This window comes from Panthera leo, chromosome E1 (genome assembly GCF_018350215.1).
Source record: "Panthera leo isolate Ple1 chromosome E1, P.leo_Ple1_pat1.1, whole genome shotgun sequence".
Taxonomy (NCBI): Eukaryota; Metazoa; Chordata; class Mammalia; order Carnivora; family Felidae; genus Panthera; species Panthera leo.
Genome location: NC_056692.1, coordinates 57,406,336 through 57,432,706, shown reverse-complemented (window position 1 = coordinate 57,432,706; position 26,371 = coordinate 57,406,336). Strand labels below are relative to the sequence as shown.

At 52.9% G+C, this 26,371-nt stretch overlaps 1 protein-coding gene across 1 annotated transcript in view; it reads right to left on the bottom strand.

Annotated features, from left to right (window-relative positions):
* TNRC6C (trinucleotide repeat containing adaptor 6C) overlaps positions 1 to 26,371 on the bottom strand; it is a 95,926-nt gene that overhangs the window by 5,217 nt on the left and 64,338 nt on the right. Inside the window, 13 exon segments of the mRNA XM_042915890.1 lie at positions 968 to 1,107; positions 1,584 to 1,654; positions 2,429 to 2,623; positions 4,553 to 4,669; positions 6,833 to 6,976; positions 7,433 to 7,624; positions 8,990 to 9,157; positions 12,299 to 12,530; positions 12,763 to 12,846; positions 15,796 to 15,915; positions 17,489 to 17,635; positions 19,080 to 19,229; positions 20,644 to 20,786. Of these exon segments, the coding sequence (XP_042771824.1) occupies positions 968 to 1,107; positions 1,584 to 1,654; positions 2,429 to 2,623; positions 4,553 to 4,669; positions 6,833 to 6,976; positions 7,433 to 7,624; positions 8,990 to 9,157; positions 12,299 to 12,530; positions 12,763 to 12,846; positions 15,796 to 15,915; positions 17,489 to 17,635; positions 19,080 to 19,229; positions 20,644 to 20,786 (1,903 nt within the window).

Here is a 26,371-nt window from a genome sequence, read left to right as displayed (position 1 = left end):
CGGTAACGGCATATTCTTCAGGAGGTACGTGAAGGTGCCCCTCAACTTGGGCATCATCTAGAATCTGTTAACTTACATCCTGGGCTAAAAATGGGAACGACTAATTTCTGGGCCCTGCGGCTCCACTGACGTCACTGAGCAGGTCCATTCACACGTCTTATCAAGAGCATCCGGTAATTGGGGGAGGGAGGTGGCTGCTAGGATGCGTCACCCGCCTGGGGCTACCCCCGTGGACAGCGTTTCCTTCTGTGTCCTACTTGCTCTCTCTTGGGGGGGAGGGGCTTTCCCTCGTGGAGGGTGTGGCCACAGCAACCCCCGCAGCAGGACACCTGCTAGGGCCTGGCCCTCCAAATTCCTCTGTTGGAGCCCTGACCCCCAGCACCTTGGCTGGGCCTGTACTGGGAGATGGGACTTGCAAGTGGGGAGGAGGGGCGCCCGGGTGGCTCAGTCGGCCAAGCGTCCGACCTCGGCCCAGGTCATGACCTCGCGGTTTGTGGGTTCGGGCTCTGTGCCGACAGCTCAGAGCCTGGAGCCTGCTTCGAATTCCGTGTCTCCCTCTCTCTCTGCTCCTCCCCCGCTCATGCTCTGTCTCTCTCTCTCCTTCAAAAATAAAGACACTGAAGATAAAATTAAAAGAAAAAAATAAAGTGGGGATGAAGATGGGGCCTAATCCACTATGACTGTGTCCTTCTAAGAACGGGCAATCAGGACACACACGCTCAGACTCAGAGGCGACCACGTGAGGACACGGGGACAAGGCAGCCGTCTGCAGGCCGAAGAGAGGAGCCTCGGAAGGAACGGAGCCTGCGACACCTTCCTGAGGTGTGGGTGCTCCACAGAACCGGGGCGATCGACGTCTGTGCCCACGTGCTTTGTCACAGCAGCCCCAGACATACCTACGACCCCCAAACCCAGCGCTGCCGGGGCCGCAGCCATTGGGCAGCCGAGCGGCGGCCGAGAGACGTACATGTGCAGGGACTTCTGGGCCTTGGCGGCTTCCTCCTTGGAGCTGTAGCGGACCACGGCGTTGCCTTGGGTCAGGTTCAGGTGGAATGTGACGAGAGGCCCGTGCTGCAAACACAGCGTCCGTAGGGTAGAGCCGTCGATCTGATTGAGGAAGCAAAGGGGGCAGTAACGAGCTTCCTGGGGCTTCTTCCGTGACATTCTTCAAAGGAAATGTACGTCACCCTGTGTACTAAACACTGGGCGAATGTCTGTCCTATACGACTTTATGGTTTTACCTTTTATGCCTTGTAACTTACCATGTAATTTTCACTGTAAGTTAAGTAAATCAGGAGAAAGAAAAGACCCCATTTTGGTTCTGGCCTCCCCGCCCACCCCCAGCCAGGGCACATCGCACAGAGCCCGTGGTCCTGGTGGCCTTGTGGCCCCTGACCCCAGAAAAGGTGAGCACAGGACAAATCGCTCTCGAGGGGCTGTAATTAAAGGCAAGCAACTGTCTAAAGGGTAGAGTCCTTAAGCCTGAAAAATACACAGTTCACCAGGAACACGAGGGCCCCCGGCACAGAGACCGGCAGGCGGCGGGGTCCCCGCACGGTGACCCCCACGGCAAGCGCCTGTACCTGGGGCGTGAGGTTGCGGAGAACGAGCCAGCTGCTTGTCCTTCCTGAGGTGTCGGTGCTCCACGCGGAACCTGCACGAGCCAGGGAAGAGCAGTCAGCACGGCCTCCGGAGGCTTCTCGTCTTGCCAACACTCGGTGGCCCAGAGCGCCGCCACGTGCTCTAAGCCTTTCTCAACCTTTGAAAACCCACGCCGTCGTTTTGCTCTGAGGAACCCAAGCCCACGATCCCTGCAGACTCCTGGGGGCAGGTGTGACGAGGGACTCCTCCTCGGCCCCCATGCTCCTTGGAATCAACACTCTGAAATCCCCCTTGTTAGTACCGCAGACCCACCGGGCTGCTCTCAAGGGGCCGACAGCCATTTCCAAACTATCTGCGGTGGGTTCTAATCTCAGCTTCTTAAAAACTCCCAGTGCATGCATTTCTCCCATCCGCACAGCTGGTGGAGGGCACATCGGGATACAGGAGCTGCCTCACGCCGGAGGCCACCTGCCCCAGAGAAATGTTGTGGACAAGCAACTATGCAAGTGGCAACGGAGCCCCTTGTGCACGAACGGGCTTCCTCCCCGGGCCCAGCGAGGCCCCTCGAGGGGCGCCGTGACCGCCGGGGCCCAGGGCAGATGCCGACATCAGGGCAGCCGGAGCGCCGGGCCCAGACACGCCCCAAGAGTCTGGGGTGCCTCCTCCGCAGCCCGCCCTGGGACCTGGGGGGCGGGGTCACAGCAGTCCTTGTGAAGGGGTCCCGGGACAACGCGACAGGCACGTTCCCTGAAGGGTAAGTGGAGCAGGTGCACAGCCCCCGTGCTCCCCCACCCCCACCCCACTTGCACAGAGGACGGATTCGTACCCGAGGAGTAAGAGCTGGTCCAGCCGAGGGGGCTGGCTCCCCAGGTGGAGGAAGGCTTGGGATTGGTTAACCCTGGAGGCGGCCTCGTGGGTGCAGTAGTGTTTCTGGGCACCTTCCACAGTTCGTGAGACAGAGAGGCTTGAGTGTGGGAGGCAGGGCCAGAGGACCACGTCGATTTAATGTCTGACAGTTTACCTAGAAAGGCAGAGACACGGAGCACAGGCATTCTTGAGACAGAGAAGAAAAGTCACCGTAGGGTGTGGGGCACCGCACGAAGTGCTCTCGGGCGCCGGCAGAAGCATCACGAGCAAGGAACAGCAAGTTAAGGCACCCCCACCCGAGAACCACGGGGTGTGCTCGCTCTTGAATCTCTGCCCGGAAACACAGGCGGCCTGTGCCCAGCAGAGACCCCGCCGGCTCTCACACTAATTCGCAAAATGTGCCAGAACCAGATTTGCCACCAAAAAATGGCATTTCTGTAGTTCAATGTTAAGGCTAATTTACCAACATATTCCACTGGGACGAGCTCGTAACGTAACAAACTAATTGAGGTCAAAAGCCTAACCTGCAGATCCTTCAAGCTACGTCTTTAGGCACCAGCCCCTTTCCAGGGCTCTGCCCTGACCGCCCACAGCTTCGAGACCCGCTGGCAGGGCCGCACTGCGCACACGGATGCTTGCGGCCCCCCCGGTGCTGGCGGCCGAGTGTTCGGCATCTTAGAACCTCAGCTGGGGGAAGGGTGTTTTAAGGCTCTCCGGGAGAAAAAACCAAACTGGCAATGACTCCCGGCCCCAGCTTCTCCCGCACCCAGGGCTCGGCTGCGATGTGCGGACACCCGGACGAGGGCCGGGCCTGCCTCACTCGCCCAGTGTGGCAAGGACAGGAAGTGCTGGTGGCACAGTCGTCGCGTCGCCGTGGTCCCTGCACAGCATGGCAGTGACCAGGCCGATATGGACTGTGTGTGCAGCTCCCCTCCGCCCCTGCCTACTGGCATTGACTGTGACTTCAAACAAACAAACAAACGCTAATCTTAGCAAAGGTGTCCTTGATGAGAAAAACAAAAATGCCCTAAAAACTGCCTCATACAGAGAAAATGATTTGATTCTGCCCCTTTTCTTCAGCTAAGTGATTTTGGAAGCATTAAAGGTCTACACACATCTCTGTAAACGTCAGAAAGAATAAGCATTAGAAGGAAGAGAGTAATCCGGACGCTTTTTCATAAGACGCTAAACCGTATGTTGAATCACTGTATTGTGCACCGGGAACTAACAGAAGACTGTACGTTTGTTACATTGGGATCAAAGTTGAAAAAGTGAAGAAACAGACTTCGGAGTGAGGGGAAAAAATGCTAAATAATACCAAAACTACTTTTTTCCTCAGGTACGAGTACCAAAAAGAATTCCTATGGCGCTGGTTTAAATAAGTTTAACTAAGTCTGGACGACAAGGTTTGAAGGAATACAGAAGCGTACTTGAAGACGTTTATAAGCAATAAACCTTCCTCATGTAAGTTTTCTATTCACAAACCTGATACACATTCCGTGAGCGTGTGTACCCACATCTCGTTATAGCCTTGTCTTAAAGTTTTCAGATACAAATTCTCCTGAGGTTTTTATGGCAGACAATTCTCAATTCTCCTGTAAGCCTAGAAGGAAACTGCTCACTTCAAAGACGTAAGCGTCTAGGGTAACAGAGAAATAATCCAGGCGCTGCGCTTATCCGAGTGACGAGAAGCGGCCACACTTGACGGGACCCGCTCTCGTCTCCTCCATCCGTGATGGCAGAGGTAACGGCAAAGTCTGAGCGGCTGCGCCTGTGTGTCCCTAATCCCCGTGCACCCCCTGTCCTGCAGCTGCGGGGGAGGGCGGGTGGAGGTACATTTAGGTGACAGGTGTGCCGCGTCCCACAACCACGTGCCCTTTGCGACAACCCCGCAGAGGCCATGTTCCCGTGCCCACCGCACATGGAAGGGGGCGGAGGTGCCCGGGCCCCGCCTTCCCCGCCTTTGGCCACACCCCATGGCGCGCCCTGGGGTGTCTGGAGCGAGCGGGCAAGTGGCAGGGACGGCAGGGACGGCAGGGACGGCAGGGACGGCCGGTGCCGCCTGGGGAGAGCGGGGGCGTACCTGCAATGCTAGGCGCCGGTGCGATGCTGCTGAAGGAGCGACCGTAGCCGGAGGCACTGAGCGGCCAGGCACTCGAGGAAGGCAGCGCGGCACTCTGAGATGACGGTGGGGAGGACCCTGCAGGAGCAGAGGAGGTGCTCAGAGGCTGCCCAGCGGCGTGACCGCGCCGGCAACCAGGAGGGGGTCTCCCAAGGGGGCTTTGGCGGGAGGCCGACAGCGTGAGCGACGCGCGGCCGGGACCGCAGCCAGGGCGGGCCGCCGAGGGTACGCGGGGCGTCAGGGCCCGAGAGAAGAGCCTCACCGGCAGGGTGTCGAGAACAGCGCCCTGCGTGGGGAGGGGTCACACTGACTCCCCCCCAAGCAGGAGAAAACTAGCAGTGCGGGCAGTCTCCAGCTGTTCACGCCTCAAACGATACCCACAAAACTAAAAAAACCCTCCGAGTTCTTGGTGATCCATTTGGCCATTAAAGACCAGCACTCCGTTCCGACTCCAAATGTCTCCGTGTGTCTTCTGGCTCCCGTCCGTGCCGCTCCCGCTCCCGCGCCCGCTCCCTCATGCCACGGGCGTGCGGTGGAGAGCCGTGTGGGGAGCTGGAGGGCTGGCTGCCCTCGTGTGACAATACCTGCTCGAGCACCGAGCGCCACCGGGGAGGGGACATGAGCACAATCGGCTTGTCACATTTCCACATTTCCTTCCGCCGGCTGACCTTCCTTCCTGGGGCCCCACCTGGGGTGGCGGTGGTGGTGGCGGAACCAGCTCAGCAGGTCCGGCCCTGGCAGTCCCCCCTGCGGCAGACTATGCAAACCATTTACACACAGAGGAGTTCTGTAGGTTCCCTTCTCCCAAAGAGCAAACCACGAGGGGCTCAGGAGCAGAGGAGAGGGTCCTCTGGCGCGTGCAGGGGGAGCCTGGCGGGAGCTGCCTGAGACTCGAAACGTCCACCGACCACCCCCTGAAGTCGCCCCCCAAAGTCACATCACGGGAAGCTCCGAGGTGCCCAGGTTGGACGGCTGCCTGATTCTTTATCCCGGAGTTGGAGGTTCGGTTTTCTCATCTTATCCTGATGCCGACGCTTCTGAGGCTTCTAGATTTTCCTCTGTCTGCCTCCGCCTCAGCCACTCTGGACTGGAGGACGGCTGCTTAGCCCTGTCCTCAGAATTTACCTACTTCTGCAGGGCACCTTTGTCACGTCACACTCATGTGTCGCCCGCGGTGCTCCAAGGGCCGTTCAGCGGCCAATGGACCACTGGAGGACCCACGGGGCAATGGCAGAAGCTCTGTGCTACACCAAGCCACCTCGACTCCTTCTGAGGTCTTTCAATACCCGGGTCAGTGCTCCCTCTTCACACCTGCCACGAGCCTCAAAATACACCGATGGCCATTCCTGCTCAGACACAGCCCTGCCGCACACTCAGGGTGACGAGCTGTGAGAGCAGAGTCTGACTTCCGGCTTGTGCCTCTCCCTTGTCCCCTGCCGTCTCACACAGGCTCCATTTCGTGTCCCCTGTACCATTCCTCTGTCCCCAACGGCAGGGTCTAAGCAGAAGCTGCATCGAGGCACGAGGGATGCACAGCCCTGAACAGAGGGATCTGAACTTCTGGTTTTCTACCCAAACCACAGAAACGCCTAGAAGCCCATCACTTTAAGGAACCGCTGAAAAGAACTGCACCTCTCCCACAGTCTCACCCACGGCAGGAAAACTGAATTAACGTTCTGGGAACGACCCGAGGGGCCTCATTGGGGACGAGCACCCACGGCAGCCCGGCTATTCCCACACACCATTCTGACGGTGACGCCACGACTTCACCGGAGCTGCGCCGTCTGCCCTTCTCGGCACCACGCCCGGAAGCTACACTTACGATTTGAACTTCACAGCCAGCTCCTCACTTCCTCCTGCTGGATCCTAACGTCTGACACAGGGCGTGCCAAAATCTAGCATCCTGAGTTCTGCTGGGAACATGGTGCTGGGGGGCGGGTTTTAGTCTTTTTACCAGACTTCGTGGAAGGAAGTGGACGGAGATAGGGCAGTAAGGGGTCAATTCACCTGCAGTTTAAATAGATCCTAAGTGGGAACTTTTTCACTAAAAGGCTTAATCCTTAATTCGGCATTTCACGACATAGTGCTCTAAAACGGTGCGTTAATAAGTCCAGGGAGCCCACTTGGTCGAAATCGGGCTCCGTTTTCACCTTCAGCACTACCTCCGGGTGGGGAGAAGTGCACATAAACGCGTCTCCCAGCATCCCTGCCTCACGGCCCGCACGGCACCCGACACCTCACCTCCACTCTTGAGGAGGTAGCGGTTGACGTCCTGTATGGTGGTATTGATGGTGGGCCCGGTGGGGACACTTCCAGGAGTGACGTCGGGGTCGTTCTCAGGGTCTATGTTCTGAAGTCCTTTCCACGGGACTCCAGGATGGAATTCTGGAAAATGCCAAACGAAATGGAAATCAAGACACGTGAGAATCACAGCACCTTCACGTCGCCTCACGAGAATTTATGCAAATTCTTATAATCTATGAGTCAAAACAGGAGACACATCCTAGACTTTCTTCCAGGGAATCATCAATCCTCGGGAACCGGCTAGAAGCAGGTACCGTAGCTGCCCCGTTCAGAGGGCGTTCGGAAGGTGTGAAGTCTAGCAACCGTTGGACCGGACGCAACCCAGCGCCCATCCTCCTTCCACTGAACTAAGGGGCTTCAGGAAAGCGCCGGGGGCTAACCACTTCCCGAATCTGGATTTCCAGTGGCAAAGCCAAAGCAGGAGCTCACGCCTCCAGGACTCTTGGCTCAGATCCCGGCTCCTCGGGGCGGAGTCGCTCTCCCGGGGCTTGAGGCGGTTCTGCTCCGCCACTGCACGCAGGCCTCGTGCGCTCTTACCTGGGGGCCAGTTGATGCTGGAGCCATTCGAGATTTTATCACTGTCAGATTTGGCACGTGACCAGCTGTGGGGAACAGCTACCGGAGGACTGGCTGGTGACTCACTGTTCTGGATTAAATCGTACCGGCCATAGGAGTCGTCAATGGAGGACTTAGCCGGAGGCCCGATGCTCAGGCCTCCGGGGATAGCACCTGTGAGGACAGCGGGAAGCAAAGAGCCCGGTGAACAGGGCGTTCTTGGGCCTCTGAGCCCTCGCGGCTGGGCGCCGGGCCCTGTCCCTTTCAGAGGTACAGGAACAAGCACACTCGATTTGTCCAGCACTCTCTAAGGATAAGCGACTATTTCGGTTGGTGCGTCTGTGAAAGACTGAAATTGTTTTGTTTTTTTAAGGTTTTTATTTTACAATTCTCATTTTGAAAATTCATTTTATTTTACTTAGTTTTGAGACAGCGCAAGGCGGGGAGGGACAAAAAGAGGCAGGGACAGAAGATAGATCTGAAGCGGGCTCTGCGCTGACAGCAGCGAGCCCGACGTGGGGCTTGAACTCCCGAACCATGAGATCATGACCTGAGCTGACGTTGGATGCTCAACCGACTGCGCCACACGGGTGCCCCTAAAGATTTTATTTTTAAGTAATCTCTACATCCACCGTGGGGCTTGAAGCCACAACCCTGAGATCAAGAGCTGTAGGCTCCAGGGGCGCCTGGGTGGCTCAGTGGGTTAAGCATCAGACTCCGGCTCAGGTCATGATCTCGCGGTTTGGGAGTTTGAGCCCCGTGTCGGGCTCTGTGCTGACAGCTCGGAGCCTGGGGCCTGCTTTGGATCCTGTGTCTTTGTCTCTCTCTTCCCCTCCCCCGCTCGTGCTCTGTCTCTCTATCAAAAATAAATAAATGTAAAAAAAAAGAATTAAGAGCTGTAGGCTCCATCAACTGAGCCAGCCAGGTGCCCCAAGACCGAAATTCTTTATAAAAAAAAAAAAATTTTTTTTTAATGTTTATTCCTTTTTTGAGAGAGAGAGAGAAAAAGAGAGAGAGCAAGCAGGGGAGGGGCAGAGAGACAGAGGGAGACACAGAACCCAAAGGAACTGTCAGCACAGAGCCCGATGCGGGGCTCGAACTCACAAACCGTAAGATCATAACCTGAGCCGAAGTCGGACGCTTCACCGACTGAGCCACCCAGGCGCCCCAAGACCAAAATCCTTTAAGAACCATGAAGTTTGTCAAGTTGGAAGTCTACTGTGTTTTATTTTATTGAAAAAAATTTTTCTCGGTAGATAGACAAGTTTTCTTCCTGAAGGATACAGATAAAACTAAACAAATATTTAGGCTACGGTCCACATTCTCACTGCTCTGGGGCATCTTCAACGACTGGGTTTGTGGCGAGCGGGTGGCGGCTGGGGTTTCAGGAGGCCTGACTGCAGACCGGCTGGGGTCTTACGCACCCACGGACGGAGTATTCCGTTCTAAAGGAATTCTCAGGAAAGAGCTGCAGCGTGAGTGAGAAAACAAGCACGCTCTGCAACCGGACGGCCGGCGGGGGCACCGGCTCGGACGTACCATGCTTGCTGGGGTTCTGGTCGAGGGGAGGAGCAGCACCGGGCAGGTTGTCCATCGGGTTGGGGTGTGTCCACTGAGGGAGGCGGGACTGGGACTGAGACGGGTCCTTCACTGACAAACCGCCAGTCATGTCCATGCTGCTGACATTCATGTTTGGGTTCAGTCCAGCTAAAAATAAAAACGCTGTTAGGATGTGCCTGCTCGTCCTCTAAATTTCACTACCTTCTAACGCCCTCCTGGAGAACCCATCCGAGTCTCAACTCGTAGCCAAATACTTCAACTTTTAATGCTGGTGGAGAGAAAAGCTATTTGTCTTTCTAACAACATCTACTTCCAGGAACGTTATTCCTGAATTAAGGTGAAGTGGAAACGAACAGTCTCTGATTAAGTAAGACCAATGACTCTGTCCACTTGGCTCATTTCAGAGCTGGACATGGTCCTGGAGCTCCTCAGAGCCCACTGAGAGACAGGACGCGTCCAGACGACTAGGACAATCTTAGGGAAGCTCCCCGGATCAGGACAGCTCTTTCGGAGTTCTAGATGGGGCTCTAAAGGACCACCTAGAACAAGGCTGGTAGGGATGATTCAATTCCACTTTTAGTGACCTTGCTCTACAGAAGTCTGCCCTTCAGGAGGTGAGGAACTAAACACCAAATCCCTTTAAGGACCCGGCCCGTTTGAGAGTGTGGGGCCGCCACGTGCCCCCAGCTGGAAAGGCATGCCCATTCTGGGTTTTTCCGTAGAGCCAAGAGCACGTGCGGTCGGGTGTGGCCGCGCTGTGCCAGGTTAATAAAGAGAGGTGAGGAGGATGGCAACGAGGCCGCAGTGAAGAGCCCCCGACGGGGGCACCCGTTATGGGCCGGACTGAACGCGCGGCTGGGAGAGGACAGCCAACAGAAGCGCATCCCAGTGCGTACAGACCGTTTCCTTCCCAGACCAGGCAGAAGTGAACCTCGACTCTCAAGCAAGGTATCGAACGCCTCTAGTTTTAACTCGAAATCAGCGTCTGCAAACTCACATGCCTACGGGAGCCAGGTGGGCGTGAGGCGGGCCCGCTGGGGAGGGTGACGAACCCTACAGGGCTCGTCCCGCCTGAAGTGCCTGCCGCTGGTGCCAGCCAGTGGCAGCCATGGGGCGGGCAGACCCAGTGGAGCCACTTGAAGAGAAGCCAGAAGTCACCTTTATTTAAAAACCTCCGATTTTGAAATTTTGGCAATTAGCACACACACACGCACACACTTTGTGGATGGAAGAAAACCCCTGTGTGCGTCAGGGGCTGCCGGAAGGCCACCCTCACTTTGCACAGATCTAGTCGGCCGAGGGGATGCCCGCTCACTCGTGGACGCCCCACGAGTCAGCGTGACCGCCCGGGACGCGCCCCTTCCTCCTCACTGAAGTCCCCGCTCCTCTGAGACCCAAGCGGAGACCCTGCTCCGGTTTCTCCTTCCCCACGAGGTGAGCACGTGCCCTCCCTCCTCCGAAGCGCTGTCCGGGAAGGTTAGTTTTTGTTACTCTACGCCCGATCTTCCCGTGTGGACGACAGATTCCAGCAGTCAGCAAACACTGGAGCGAGGAGACGCTGTGGATGGGGGAAGGAAGGTGGATGGAAATACAACCGCTGAAGAAAAACGCCAAGAACCAACCGGATAGGCAACTTTATACAAGATTATCAAAATCATTTTTCATCTCATTTTGAAGATTCACTGTACTAATTCTTTCATTTGCCCTGAGAAAGAATCTGTAAGAGTGAAGACTGACGTACTTTGTTCCCCAAAAAGAAGAGGCCACATGGACACTAGGAGGCTGAAGCTGAAGCATTCTGGGATACCAGACAGAGTGGAGTTTGGTTGTGAAGTTAACAGTTCCTGAACCAGACGTGCCTCTGTCCGGCTCACATTCCAGACGGGCTTGTTGCATGCTGGGCACTGTCCTGAGAACTTCATGTATTAACTCACTTAATCTTTAAAGGACCCCAGGAGGGAAGTATCCCTACTTTATTTTTTTAAAGTTGATTTTTGAGAGAGAGCAGGGGTGTGCAGCTGTGTGCTGGGGGTGAGGAGTGGAGGAAAAGGATCTTTCTTTTTTTTTTTTTTAAGTTTACTTATTTATTTTGAGAGAGAGAGCGTGGGAGGGGCAGAGAGAGAGAGAGAGAGAGAGAGAGAGAGAGAATCCCAAGGAAGCTCCACACTGTCAGTGCAGAGCCCGACGTGGGGCTGGATCTCACAAACCGTGAGATCATGACCCGAGCCGAAATCAGGAGTTGGACACTTAACCGACTGAGTCATCCAGGCGCCCCCATATCCCCCACTTTAGATGAGGAGCTGAGGCAGAGGGCAGTCGGGCAAGCCACACAAGAAGCGCTGAGCCAGCCCTGGTGGTGGGTGGGCCAGCTCCCGGGCCAGGCCTCGGCTACCAGACTACCCAGCTCCGTGCGATAAAAGGCTGTGAGCGCGGGACAGTGAGGAAGGGGTGGAATGATCACAGTGGGCATTCATCAGTTTCATATTAAGGACGCACCACACCGATCGTATGTCAAGTGGACAGTGCTCACACGATTGGGATTTATGGCTCTTTTGAGAGTAGCGTCATGGAAAGGGACGCCATCGGCCGGGAGCAAATCCAGTATCACGAACTGGCTTTTGCTCGTTCGGATGTGCATTTCCCGGGTCACTGATTGCCTTTGTCCTGTAGCCTCAGACTAACAGCCACCTGACAGACGAACCTGAGAGCTTTCACCAGTTTCTGGCTTCTTCTAGCAAACGTTTCACGCGCCATCAATTTACGGACAGATGCCTCCCCGCGACATTTCCTCGGTACGGCCTTCGGTTACGTGACCTGTGCCCCCTGGCTAGCTTGTGAGACCCGGAGGGCGGCCCCTGCCTTCTGTTCACCTGTGGGTTTCACGAGCACGCCTCCTGCAGGCGAACGAACGGGTCAACACGTGCATGGGGATTGGGTGGATGACACGAACCCCTTTCCACACCACAGGACGCGTAGGGACAACCATGGCTTTCCAAGAAGTGCCCAATTTGTAAAAACCTGAACGCCTTTACCAGCAAAACTGTTAGAGACTCACCCTGCGGTCAGGGTGGAGGACGGCGGCTGCTAAAGAGGAGGAAACCGGGGATAGAACTGGTTCAACAGCGGAAGTGCGGGAATTCTGGGGCTTCCACCGGGACGGCCTTCAAAGATTTTATGCTTAAAGGTATCCGCGGCCGCGGCGAGACCCTGCTCTGCGGCACAGCCGGCGCCGCTCCCCCACCGAGCGGGCCCGGGACCCAGCGCCGAGCGGCCACGCCGGGGACTCACCGAGAGGGTAGGGAGCAAAGGTGCCGGGTGAAGACTGCGGCTCTTTGGTCTGCAGGTCAGGCAGGCCGGGGGCCTGGGGGTGAGGGGGGAAGCTGTCCATGGCCGATTTGCCTGCAGAGGGGTGCAGAGACAGGTGCGGCGGGGGCGGCGGCGGCTTCACGAGCAGGGCCTGGGCCAGCTGGCGCTGGTGCTGCTGGATCTGCTGTTGCAGGTTAGTGATTGTGCGCGCGACCTGGTGGCAGAGACGCGGATTCGAAGGGGTCCCCAGGTGGCGCCCCTCGCTTGTCCGCAGACCCGGGGCGTCCGGTCTCCTCCTCCCAAACCCAGGGGACCGCGGCACCGCTAACAGGGGCGGCCCGGCGGGCGGAAAGTCAACGACGGTGGAACGGCCGGCCACCTGGCGTCTTCCGATCGGGGAAGACGGGAGCCCGCGAGTCCGGCTGTGCCCTCCGGGTGGCACCTACTTGCTGTTCCTGTTGTCTCACGGGTCCGGAAACGCTGCGCTGAGCCTGTAGCATCTGCTGCTGGATTTGTAAACGTTGGTATGCCTGTCGAGAGAAAACAGTTAAGATCCTGGAAGAAAGTCGTCAACGAGCGGTTCCGCTGTTGCGTAGTAGTTTAAAAAAAAAGGCAGAAAGCGGCCAAGATTCGTGGTCCCCTGACCGTGCTGCGGTTTAAGCCTCCTGTGAGGCAGAGCGTTTTTAAAAGGAGAAATGTCTTCCCCAAATCCTTCCAGTGCGTGGAGTTTTACAAAGTACTTCAGCCAGTACCCACCTCCCACCCCCCGCCCCCGTGCAGGGTAGACAGTGAGGTCTGTCTGCAAATGGTTTTTAGTTGATGAAGAGACCAAAATTCTTCTTGTTTCTTTATTTATTTTGAGAGACAAGGAGAGAGAAGGGGAGGGGCAGAGAGAGGGAGAGGGAGAATCCCAAGCAGGCTCTGCACTGTCAGCCCGGGGCCCGACACAGGGCTTGGAACTCACGAATCGTGAGATCATGACCTGAGCTGAAATCAAGAGTCAGATGCTCAACCGACCGAGCCACCCAGGTGCCCCAAGATCAAAATTCTTCTGCTTGAGTCCTACCAACTAAAAATAAAAACAAATGATGGCAAGATGAAAAACCAGGGGTGTCTGGGTGGCTCAGGCTGAGCACTGACAATGCAGGTCCTGCCTGGGAGTCTCTCTCCCCACCCCCTCCTCTGGCCCTCCCCCACTTGCACACGCACATGCTCTCTCTCTCTCTCTCTTTCAAAAAGAAATAAATTTAAAAAATATTTAGAAGTGCCTCCTTAATCTGTGAATTATAGAGAAATAAAATACTTCACTTAAGTGAATCCGTAAAGGCCCTAAAAACCTCAGAGTGCACCAAAACCGATTTTTACCGATTATTTTGAAAAAAAAAAAAAAAAAAAAAAAAAAAAAAAATTAAAGGGGGACCTGGGTGGCTCAGTTGGTTAAGCACTGACTGGCTCAGGTCGTGATCTCACGGTTCATGAGTTCAAGCCCCGCGTCGGGCTCTGTGCTGACGGCTCGGAGCCTGGAGCCTGCTTCCGATTCTGTGTCTCCCTCTCTCTCTGCCCCTCCCCCACTCACACTCCGTCTCTCAAAAATAAAAAAACTTTAAAAAAATTAGTAAAAAAAAAAAATTAAAAACAGCATGCTTGGTTTTAAAACAGAATACATGAAACGTAATTCAAGATTTTCCTGCAGTTTCCGCCATCTTCCCATGCTCTCACGGCAGTGTGAGTGAATGTCCTGGCAGATGCTCTCGAGAGCACAAACGACGCCGGAAAGAGAGGCAAACACCTAGCTTAGCAGGCTAGGCCCTGCTCCAAAGTCACCGTGTGGTGTCTGACTGCGATGACGAAGCACGGTGACGGCGGCCAATTTGAGATCACTGATGCTCACAGAGTGGGGAAAAGTGCTGTGAGCCTCCCGGGCGGAGCGACCAGCACCAGACGTGATGCACAGCCCAAACATCTAGAAAGATGGCCAAGCAATCTGCTCCCGTCCTGCCGTTTGGTGTCACGGTGCCGACCGCCTCAGCGGGCATCGTGGACCAGGGAGAAGCAAGGTGAAAACGCACCAGAGGGAAGATCCTGGGATTCTGCTTCTAGAGATGTGATACATACGTGTAACTAAAATGCCTCCATGGGAAAAAAGAAAAGATTTTCTTGAGGTCTTTCACACCGTAAGGGGCAATAAAAATGACTGTATGAATAAGAGACTCTAGAACATCAGTACGATAATCAGATACGTCTCATGTCAGAATACAGCCACGTCTTCAGTGTTACCAAGGAGCATAACGCGATTTTCCTCTACAGCAAGAGTTCTAAATAATATGCTTTTTACGTGTGTACCTGATTTTTATGGTTGTTTCCTTCTTTGTCATCTGAGGTCAGCTTGGTAGTAAAAGCACTAATCCTGTGCGCTTGAACCACCCACCCTTGGTGCCTTCGGGTCCTGGGAAGCCTCACCCCCACGCCGCAAGGTGCCCCCATTTCCCATTTTAAGGACAAAGAAACTATCTCTGAGAGTCTGTCACGGTCACGACCCCCCTTCCAGAGCTCTGTGTCCTCCCCGACACCACGATTTGTCTCGGGGCACTTGTCTCCTCCCGTCCCATGCTGCTCCTTACTGGGAAGCTGACACTCAAACTGGCTAGATGGGAGTCTAACAGACAGTAAAGGCTTAGGGCTGAGAGGGCCCAGGGCTCTCCTGTGAGGAAAGGTTTCGCATCAATGCCTTTGTCTATCGGAGACCTTTTTTCCTTCCTTCATGAATCCTGGTCATTTTCTAGGAGATGAAGCTGTTGGACGAGACTTCCAAATAAACCAGGTGTCAACATATTAAAGAAAGAAAGAACACACTTGGGTCCTTGGGCATACACAAATGCAGTATGCCTTCATACGTGACACGTGACCTGGCGTTTTATAGTAAAAGTAGAAAGACTGTTGACAATTAAAAATTTAAGACCTGTTGAACTGTAAAGCCTTCCAGAATTATTAGGCTACATCAACCTTTCTCAACAGGGGTTTCGAGAGAGAATTAAATCCTAATCTCCAAAGCATTCTACTGTATGTCATGAAGTAACTTCTCTTTTATGCTTCCAAAAGAGTACTCGTGTATACCATCCTGAAGAATTTAGAAAATCGTCAAGCGTTTCTTGTGTTCTGTGGTCCAGACGGGAAACTCTGGATGAGAAAAGCTAGCTGAGACCCCAAGTTAGAGGGCATGCCTGACAGTAAGACCTGGACGACTCCGTGAAGGGACCAGGGAATTTACAAAGCTAAGGAACAGCACCCGTAAGTGAAAAACTTCCTCATTTTTTTAGTGGTCCACAAATTTTAGGAGGGTCTCAATGAGCCTCCCTGACATGGAGAAAGCGTTAAACCAGCTACTTGTACGGGTCAGGGTGTGTGGCTGGCAGAGATACGTGAACGTCAGGGGCGCACACTTGCTTAGTTCTAGAAGTTGAACGGATCTGTCCACTCACCAGCTGCAGCTGATAGAGCTGGTTCAACATCGTCATATGCTGAGGATTGATCGGCGAGGTCAATAGTGCAGGGTTGAGACCAATGTTTTTTGCTGCAAACTGCAAAAGCTGTGCTTGAACCTGTTGGACACAAAGGATGGCGTCAGGTGCCTGTGCAGCTGGTCTCTCAAGGTGCAGACTCGTTGATGAGTGACACCTGTCTCAAGGATCAACTCCAAAGCCATTGACAAACTCCTGGACGTTCTGCCATTGCAGTTAACGTGCTTCTGTGGGAAAGACGCACGGGAGGCAGGCAGGCAAAGAAGAGAAAGCCTTCCTCCTCCAAACGCCGCGGTCACGAGTGGAGCTGCTCGGGCTCCGGGGGACCCCCTTGCAAACGGATCTCACGTTCTGTCACCACAAAAACAGCCGGGCACGATTTAAGGATTGGAGACCGTGGACGTGGGATCTCGGAGAAGTCGCACCCACTGGCGGGCACCGTGCCACCCCACGGGAGGGTCTCATCGCAGGATGGGCTCTGGAAGTGGTCCACCCCGGCTCTGCCGGCCTGAGCCTGGACCGTCAATCCGCCCTTCTCAACGGGATGGGCACCTCCGCGGCTGGGAACCAGGTGGGGCCCGGCACCGGGGATCTCAGTGTTTGCCACTAGGCGGCGGGTATGGGCACGGGGCGGGGGGGGGGGGGGGGGTGGTGACACGCACTTGGCCGAGTGTGGGAAGCCTGCTGCCCGCCACCCGGGCCCAGGGCCCAGGGCCCAGGTGGGGCCGTGGGGCTCCCTGCTGTCGGGAGGGGCCGTGGCAGAGCCGCCCCACAGCCCTGAGCCGCCGCCTCCTGCACGGCCGCCCGAGAGAAGCAGATGCCTGTCTGGCCTGAGCTTCTGCCCTCTGGGGTCTCTGTCAGAGCAGTTCGCCCCGTGTCCTGATGAATGAATTTAACGGTTACTTGACCTGCATTTCAGCCATCTCGGCTCAGGGCACAAACGTGGGTTCAATTACTTGTGGGGAAGTAATTACTTCCAGCTAATTCTATACCTTATTATCAGTATCTATTATTGAATATTTTTACATGGGAAAAGACCGAAACATTGTAATGAAAAATTCGGTGTGAAGAGTAAGATTATGGAATGTTACCCAGTAAGTAAACAATATTAAAATGAAAGAATCCATATGCTTTTGAGCTACACAAAACAGTAACAATCTCTTCCTGACTTCCGTTTGACTTCTTTTTTTATTCTTAAGGAATCTCTGTGGGAAGCCTGGTCTAATACGAAGTAACGGACTTAACTAAGACGTCTGTGACGTATATGGTCTGACACACGATCCCGTTCATCGGCCACTAAAGCATTACTCGGTCCTTGACTGCTCCCACGTGGCCCCTCACGTCCTAAGCAAAGTGCCGGCTCGCCACCTTCCTCTCCCAGCTAGGACAGTGCATCGGGCTCGTCTGAACAGCTGTCAAGAGCAGGACACAAATGGCAGCCTGGTAGCGAGGGAGGCGCCTTTCCACCCGGCACGACGGGAGGACCCCCGCTCGGCGCTTCCAGTGGCCACGCCGGTGGCCCTGGCAGCCTCCTGTCGGGCGGGCGGGGGTGAGCCCGCCCTCACTCTACAGCGGTGACATGGCCATGGCCCAGGCGTGCGTGCGTGCGTGCGTGCGTGCGTGGCCTTGCCCGGAGCGCGGGTGCGGGCCCCACCTGAGGGGATAGAAACGGAGGCACTTGAGCGCGGAGGCTGGGCTGGGAGGAGCTCAGAGGCTGCACGGGCGGCTGCGGCGGCTGTTGCATGGTCCTGGCTTGTGCTGCTCCGCTGCTGCCGAACACGCCCAGATTGCCACTCGGGATCTGCAGGGACACGGGAGGGACCGGGGCGTTAGGGCGCCGGCGCCGCGGGAGCTCCGGGGGAGGCCCCGCCTGCCTGGCCACGAGAGCCAAAGCGTATCTACTCCCCCCTGCACCGTGAACTTCTACCAAAGTGAATTTCACAGACGGTTTCGTTCGGCCTGGTTACAGACGACGGCCGACCGGCCCACGAGGCCTGCCTGTGTTTCCAAATCGCAGAAGCCACACGACAGTGCCGGCCGGAAAACGTCCCTGGACAGGACTATCCCGTCCAGACAAACCCTGATAATACGGTGCCATGAACCACGGCCACGCGGAGCCACTGGGTTGCTCTATTTCTGTCACGGGAGACCTGTGGTGACGCAGGGTCGTCAGGGCGGGGATCACTAAGCCGAAGACAGCGATATTTTCAAATAGGAAACAGAAGTATAATTTCAACAAAAGCCAAAGCTGAAGCTGAGTAAAAGGCCAGATCCTGGCAGGTATCTGTGTGTGAGATCTAATCAATGCATTTTAGGTGTCCTTCCCGCTTCTCTGGGGTGAGTCAGCGGCCAGGCACGGGGGCTCTCTCCCATCACCCCGCCTGCAGGGTGGTTACTTGTCAGACGGCAGGTCACCCGAAACAGGCGTTGCACTGCACTACCACCGGCATCAGTGACGTCAGGCCGCGAGGACCACACAAACAGGGACGCTGGTGGCAGGAGGCGCCGCTGACCGTCACCGGGGACAGCAGGTGCGCACGTGGCCGCCTCACGCAGCTTAGCCTTCACCTAGAGAGGGGTCTCGGAGGTGGGTGCGTGTCAGCCTCCTGCGTGAGGAAACCCAGGAAAAGGAAGTCCTAGGAAAGCCAGGAAAGCAGGTCATGTCTTCCAGAAGGACAGGGAGAGACAAGTGCCAGGGAGCAGCAGCCAACGCAACTCTCAGAGTCTTCCCTTCCCTTCAACTCTCAGTTCCCTGTCAGGTGAAAGCCTGACAGGGACTTTCCCCTTCCCTGAGCGTCAGAGAGGGAGAATGCCAACACGACTCTCTGGAAGCCAGCGAAATGTCACCTCGACTTCAGGGCAAAGCAGGGGAAAAGGTGGTGTTTTCTCACAGACCAATGTATTTCCAGTTTTGAGGCCAGGAGAAAGGACGGCACCGCCTGGCTCCATGAAGGAGTCTAGCGGTAGGTCAGCACCAAGGGCACTGAACTATGTGTTACTTACATGTAACAATACGATCTGGAAGCATTTCCCTTACTATGGTTCAATCCCAGGAGCTGGACTCCACTCCTGACACCTGCACATTACCTGCAGGATGATCTTTCTACTCTCTCGGCTACCTTTTCATACGTGATTGTATCGTGAAGTATGGGTATTCATTAAAAATGGGACAGTTTGTGGCTCAAACACATTTTTTTAGAGGCAGGTGAAACAGAGACCGCGCTGGCTTTCTCCCACGGCCTTACCTGTCTAGAAGAATTCAAGTTTTGCATGCCCAGCCCTGAGGCAATCCCACCCAGGGCCTGATTAGGGAGTGCACTGTTTGAAAGGGGGAGCTTCAGGCTTGGTGAAGGCAAAAATGGTGAAGTCGTGGGCTCTTCCACCAGGCCGCCGTCCTGATGGGAGAAACAGAGGGTGAGCTGTGTGCAGTGTCCATCCACAGAGCACAAAGCAGTTTCCCAAGGGCGTAGAGGCGTGTGGATGGTAAGGAATCAGGAGGTCAAAACAGTGTGGGCAACAAGAGAATGGAGAACAAGGGCCAGAGGAAGAGGGGAAAAGCAAAAGAGAAACCAGACTGAGACGCTGCTTTCACTGTCAACGATTATTCCGCAAGCACACACGGTAGCTTGGGACGCTCTCATACACAACCGACCCCGCCCAGGGGCAGCAGTCAGGACGACGGAAACATTCGCAAAAGCCTCATTTAGAAAACGGTGTACAACCGTGTTCAAGTAAACCCGCTCCTTCCGAGAAGTCATCATCGAGGCTCTAGGTGTACATTTGGTTGGATTCTGCTGACACTCAGCTGTTTTTGACCCGCAAACAGCAATTTTGTGCAGTTTAAGCCAATAATAGGGTAGGTTACAAAACAGACTCTTACCCTGTTATATTTATTAAGGTCACGTTATGGACCAGGCCCTTTGCAGATCTATTTTTTCTAACTTCCCAACAAACGTGTAGCAGTATTCCACATGTTAAAGGTAAGGAAACAAGTCAGCGTCCCATCCTGAGCCAAGTGTAAATACAAGATACTAAGTTAAATTGGAATTGCGCACCACTCCTCCTGGGCCCAGGCTGGCCACAGCGTTCGGCAGGGGGGCGGGCGGGAGGGGACCCTGTCTGTTTAAGAACGGAGGCGAAGTCTCACCTCTGTCTCCTGTGAGCCTGTTTTTTGTTTTGTTTTTAAACTTGTCCTTCCTTGCTTTAATTTTATTTCCAAGGTTCAACATTCTGATTGAATTTCGTGGGATGCTGTCCTCGTCTCCCTGTGAAGTCACACCAGTCTGGAGAGGGGGCCTCGCCATGGGACGGTCCTGAAAGGACCGAACCGGTGTCTGGGCACGTGACCCACCCCAGGGGCTTCTGACGGACTCCTGCACGGACTCTCAAGTGGCCGAGCTGAGCTGGCCAGACACGGGCACCTGCACAACCACTTCAAGTCTCTTTTTCCGAGAGTAAACACATAACATCATTTCCAAGGGGAAGAACTGTGCGTGTAAAATAAGACAGCGAAACAGAGATTTGAAGACCCTTGTTACTGGGCAAATGGAAGCAGACAAGCCAGCCAGGTTAACCCACTGCGAGGAAAATCAGTTTTCAATTTCAGTATTTTTTCTTAGTCACATCGCATGAAACACGACACCATCTCTTTTGAGTTGAACATTCATACGTATTTTAAAAAGTGGGTCAAAGTCACTTTAAGTATTGCAGCCCAGCAAGTATTTGATCCAGCTTGCATTAAGGACACGGTTAAAATGAAAAGTCCCTTGTGTTAAAAACGAACAAGCAAAACACCCCCTAAATTCATACCTTGTCAAGAAAGGTGGGGCGGTCCCCGGAAGAGTCTTTGGAGACTGGTGGGCGGCAGCCAAGGGCTTTGGTGACCCCTCCATTGTAGTCGGTCACTCCCAGTCCACGCCTGTCCACGTCCACCTTCTTTTCCAGCAGGGCGCCTGGGGCACAGCAAACAGAGGCAACAGTTACCCAAACGCCCGAGGAGCGTCAGTCAGGAGCGCCGAGCTCAAGATGGGCGCCGGTGGGAGCCTCTCAACCTCCCGGAAAACAGGGAGGCTGTGGTTTTGCTCTCGTGAGCCCCGACAGTCTGCAACCGGGCCCTGCTCCTGCCCCTCCTCCCACCACACGGGCCGCTCCGAGTCCGCCCTCCCTTCCCCTCCTGGGAGGCACCCCCTTCTCCACACGGCCTTCCCCGGTGGGGTCCTCAGGATCCTGCCCCGATTATCCTGTTTAAAACGGCTCCGCTGACCCCCCGCAGCCGTCGGTTTCCATTTCCCACGCCCCCGTGAGGGTTCTTCCAGACGCCGGGGACACAACGTCATACGAGACAGACAAGGTTTTCGCCCTCATGCGCTCTCCGGCCAGCGACTGGTTTCGTGTGGCTACCTGTGACTTTGTGCCGTCTTACAATTCTAACCGGGTACAATGAACTTCTTCAAGCGCACACTGAACCGATGGGTCATTTCTGTCCTGGCAGCTTGCACCACAACAGTTCGGCACCTGCATGGAACTATCAAGTCGATCTTCCTATTCACGGATGCCGCATCTGTGCGTTCACCGACTGGCTACATTTACCTGTAGCCCCCAGATCAGAACCCGTGGCACTTCTGGGGTCGTCTGTGGACACGCAGGGGATGGCGAAGAGTCCCGGCTGCCCGACACACGCGTTCTCGGCTCAGACCAAACAAGATGCTTCTCACTCGGCTCCCCTACAGCAACAAGTGTCCCTCTGTGGTCTATTTCGCGCCACTGTTTTCAGTTTTGTTCTCTTTGTTGGCGGTTTCGGCATTGGAAGTGGTCCCCAAGCACAGTGCTAACGTATGCTGTAGGGCTCGTGGGGGCAATGAGGCTGCGCCGTGCCCGATGGAGAAAACACGTCAGCCAAGTGTTGTTCAGGCAGGAGCTGCGGTGCTGTTGTTCAAGCTCAATGTGAGTGAATGAACGATACGGTGCATCCGGCAAGAGGAAGAGAACAGTCACCCATTTGTACGTGAGGCTGCCCAGAAAGAGCTAAAGCAACATCTACCGTGTGCGATGAAGCTATGGAAAGAAGGGAAGAGTGGCTAACTTTTTGGAGTCACAACATGACGACTGATTTTCGAAAGGTGTAGCCGACAGCACTGGATTCAGTGTGGACGGCCAAAGAGATCTATGGTCACAGGACCCAGGGTCGGGAAAATGCTAACTCCTTCTAGCCAACGTTTTACTATAAAGATATACGGCACCTTTGTGAGAAATATGTATTAAATAAGGTATCTTTAGCCAGAAACGCACATAAAGGAAGGTTATGTATGGACTGGTTGACAAAAATGCTGTGGCTTACAGGAATTCGACCCTATTGTTTCCTGGAGACGAATAATGAGAATCAGCTACATTTTCCATGTAAATATCTAACAGAATTATTGTTTTACTTATTTATCTTTTAACTGGATCAATTTGGCGTGTAACACTGTATAAGCTTAAGGTGTACATGTTACTGGATAGACCTACATGCTGTAATAGGATGGTCCACGTAGCCATATTTTACCCTGTTACATCATCATACTACAACATTACTGTGCGCTCAGCGTGCCGTGAACTGGATCTCTGCGGCTTATCTACTCCTTGTTACAAATTCGTACCCTGAAACACCATTACTCACCCCCCTACCCCTGCTCCCCGGTAACTGCCATTCACGGTTTCCCGTGGGGTTTAACATTTTAGATGCCACATACAAGCGATATCATACAGAACTTGCCTTCCTCTGATGTGCTTAAGATCTGTCAGAATGAAGGATATGTTGCAGACTGAAGGATACTCCCCTTTCTCGTGGCTGAATCATATTCCGTTGTGTATATATGGTGGCATCTTTTCCACGCGTTCATCCGTTGATGGGCGTTTGGATGGTTTCCACTCCTTGGCTGTTGTGAATAATGTGATAAACATGGAAGCGACTATCTTGTCAAGATCCTGTTTTCCTCCTTTGGGTAGATGCCCGAACTGGAATGGCTGTGCCGTACAGTAAGTCTTCTTTTCGTTTTTGGAGGTACCCCCGTATTGTTTTCCATGCCAGGTGAACAAATTGACGCTCCCTCCGACATTGCAACAAGGGTTCCCTTTTCCCTATGTCCTCGCCGGCACCTGCTGCCTCTTATCTTCTTGAGAAAAGGCATTCTGACAGATGTGAGGGGAGACCTCACTGTGGTTTGGATTTCCATTTCCCTGATGATCTTCACGGATCTGTTGTCCACTCTGATGTCCTCTTTGCAGAAATGCCGATTGTTATTTTATTAAAAAAAAAATTTTTTTTTAACGTTTATTTAGTTTTGAGACAGAGAGAGACAGAGCATGAACGGGGGAGGGTCAGAGAGAGGGAGACACAGAATCTGAAACAGGCTCCAGGCTCTGAGCTGTCAGCACAGAGCCTGACGCGGGGCTCGAACTCACGGACTGCGAGATCACGACCTGAGCCGAAGTCGTTCGCTCAACCGACTGAGCCACCCAGGCAACCCCGATTTAGTTATTTTAATCAAACTTTTTTTGGGTCATTAGTTTGACTGATAGATCCATAGATTTTGGATATTAACCCCTTATCCAGTACATGGCTTGCAAAATTTTCCTCCTGTTCTATAGGTTTTTTCATTTTGGTGCTTCTCTTGCTGTGCAGAAACTTCTGAGTTCGATGTAGTCCTCATTTGTTGACTTTTCTTTTGTTGTCTGTGCTTTTGCTGTCCCCCCCCCCCCCCCCCCCCCGTTATTGCCGAGACCAATACTGACAGGCCTCTTCTTTAATTTTCTTCTGTTTTTGTTTTGCTTTGTTGTTTAAGCCTTTGATCCATTTTGAATTAATTTTTGTGAGTAGTGTGAGATAGGGGTCCAATTTCATTGTTCTGCACGTCTCTCCATTTTTCCCAGAACCTTTTGTTGAAGATACCATCCGTTCCCCAATCAGTACTTTTGGCTCCTTTGTCAAATACTAGTTCACTGTATATGCTGGGGTTTAATTGTGGGCTCTATTCTGTTCCACTGGCCGAAGTGTCTAATTTTTTTTTTTTTTAAGGAAGTTTTAGACCCAACGTGGGGCCTGAACTCACAACTCTGAGACTGAGTCACATGTTCTACCAAATGAGCCAGCCAGGTGCCCCAGACTGTCTATTTTTACGCCAGTACCACTGTTTTGATTACTGTGGCTTTGTAGTACAGTCTGAAATTCAGAAGTGTGATATCTCCACTTTTGTTCTTCCTTACGACCGCTCTGGCTACTTGGAGTATTTTGTGGTTTCACACACATTTTAGGATTTTTGTCTTTTCTTTCTTTCTTTCTTTCTTTCTTTCTTTCTTTCTTTCTTTCTTTCTTTCTTTTAATATTTATTTTTGAGGGGGGAAGGGGTAAAGAGAGAGGGAGAGAATCCCAAGCAGGGTCCCTGTTGTCAGGCAGAACCCGACGTGGGGCTCGTTCCCACAAACTGTGAGACCATGACCTGAGCTGAAATCAAGAGTTGGGGTGCTTAACTGACTGAGCCAAACAGGTGCCCCAGGATTGTTTTTGTTTCTTCTACTTCTGGGAATGCCTTTGGTTTTTTGATGGGGACTGCTTTGGGTAATATAACCAGACTAACAATATGAATTTTTTTGATCCATGAACATGGGATGCCTTTCCATTTGTTTGTGTCTTTTTCAATTTCTTTTAACAAAGTCTTACAGTTTTCATTGTGCGGATCTTTCACTCCCTTGATTAAATTTATTCCTAAGTACTATATTGTTTTTGATGTTATTGTGAATGGGATGGTTTTCATTCTTTTCCAGATGCCTCATCATTAGTGCAAAGGAAAGCAGTTGATTTCTGTATGCCGATTCTGTATTCTGCTGCTTTACGGAGACCGTCGACCGATTCTAGGTTTTTCGACTGATTCTTTGGAATTTTCTATATACAGGATCGTATCATCAGCAAATAATGAGAACTTGACTTCTCCCTTTTCAACACGGACAATATGGATGCCTTTTCCCCCCTTCTGCCTTGCCTAGCTGCCCTGGCCAGGACTTCCAGCACTTTACTGGACAGGAGTGGAGAGAGTCAGCATCCTTGCCTTGTTCCTCATCTAATGAACTCTTTCAACTTCTCTCCACTGAGTAAAATGTCAGCTGTGGGTTTGTCACCTACGGCCTTTATTAGGTTGAGGTACGTTCCTTCTCTACCCAGTCTGCTTAAGGTTCCCCCCACCCTCCCAAATCATGAAAGGATGCTGTATGCTGTCAAATATTTCTTCTACATCTATCGAGATGATCACATGATTTTTATCTTTCAGTTTATTGATGGGATAGATCACATTTACTGATTTGTGTATGTCGAACCAGCCTTGCATCCTAGGTACAAGCGCCACCTGGTCACGGAATGTAATCGTATCCATGTGTTGTTGAACTCAGTTTGCTAATATCTTGTTGAGAATTTCTGCATGTACGTTCATTGGGGATATTGGTCTACGGTTTTCTTGTGGTATCCTTCTTAGGTTTTGGTATCAGAGTAACGCTGGCCTTGTAGAGTGGGCCTGGACGTATTCCCTTCTCCTTGATAGTTTGGAATAGTCTGAGGACTGATGTTAATTCTTCTTTAATATTTGGTAGAATTTCTGTCAGTGAAGTCATCTGGTCCTGAAGTTTTCTGTGTTTTGGCAACTGACTCTATCTCTTAACTCACTGGTCTGTTCCGATTTTATATTTCTTGCTGATTCGGTCTTGGTAAGTTGTTTCTAGAAATGTATTCATTTCTTCTAAGTTAAGTAATGTGTTGGCATATAATTGTTCACAGCAGCCTCTCACGGTTCCATGTATTTTAGTGGTTATTAGTTGCAGAGTCTCCTCTTCCACTTCTGATTTCATTCCTTTGAGTCTTTCTTTTCTTTTTAGGTCTAGCTGAAGGTTTATCAATTGTGTTTTTCTTTTTGACGAATCAGCTGTTAGTTTCACAGATCCTTTCTACTGTTTTTCTAGTCTCTATTTTATTTATTTCTGCTCTGATCCTTATTATTTCCTTCCTTCTGCTAACTTTGGGCTTAATGTGTTCTCTTGCGAGTTTTGAGGTGTGAAGTTAGCTTGCTTCTCTTACCTCTTTTTAAATTCTTAGTATCTGTGTTTAACTGCTACACGCTTTCCTCTCACAACTGCCTTTGCTGCTTCCCACCACATTTGACATGTTTTCATTGTCACTTGTTTCGGGATACTTTTTCACTTTCCTTTCAACTTCTTCTTTGACCCAATGGTTGTTTAGAAGTGTGTTTAGTTTCCACGTGTTTATGGATCTTCTCATTTTCCTCATGTTGAGGAAGATGGTTGGTAGGACTTCTAACTTCTTAAAACTAAGAATAGTTTGGGGGCACCTGGGTGGCTCAGTTAAGCGTCTGACTCTTGACTTCGGCTCAGGTCATGATCTCATGCTTGTGAGAATGAGCCCCACATTGGGCTCCACACTCAGTGTGGGGCCTGCTTGAGTCATTCTCTCTCTCTCCTCCCCCTCCGTCCTTCCCCTGTTCATGCTCTATCGAAAAGA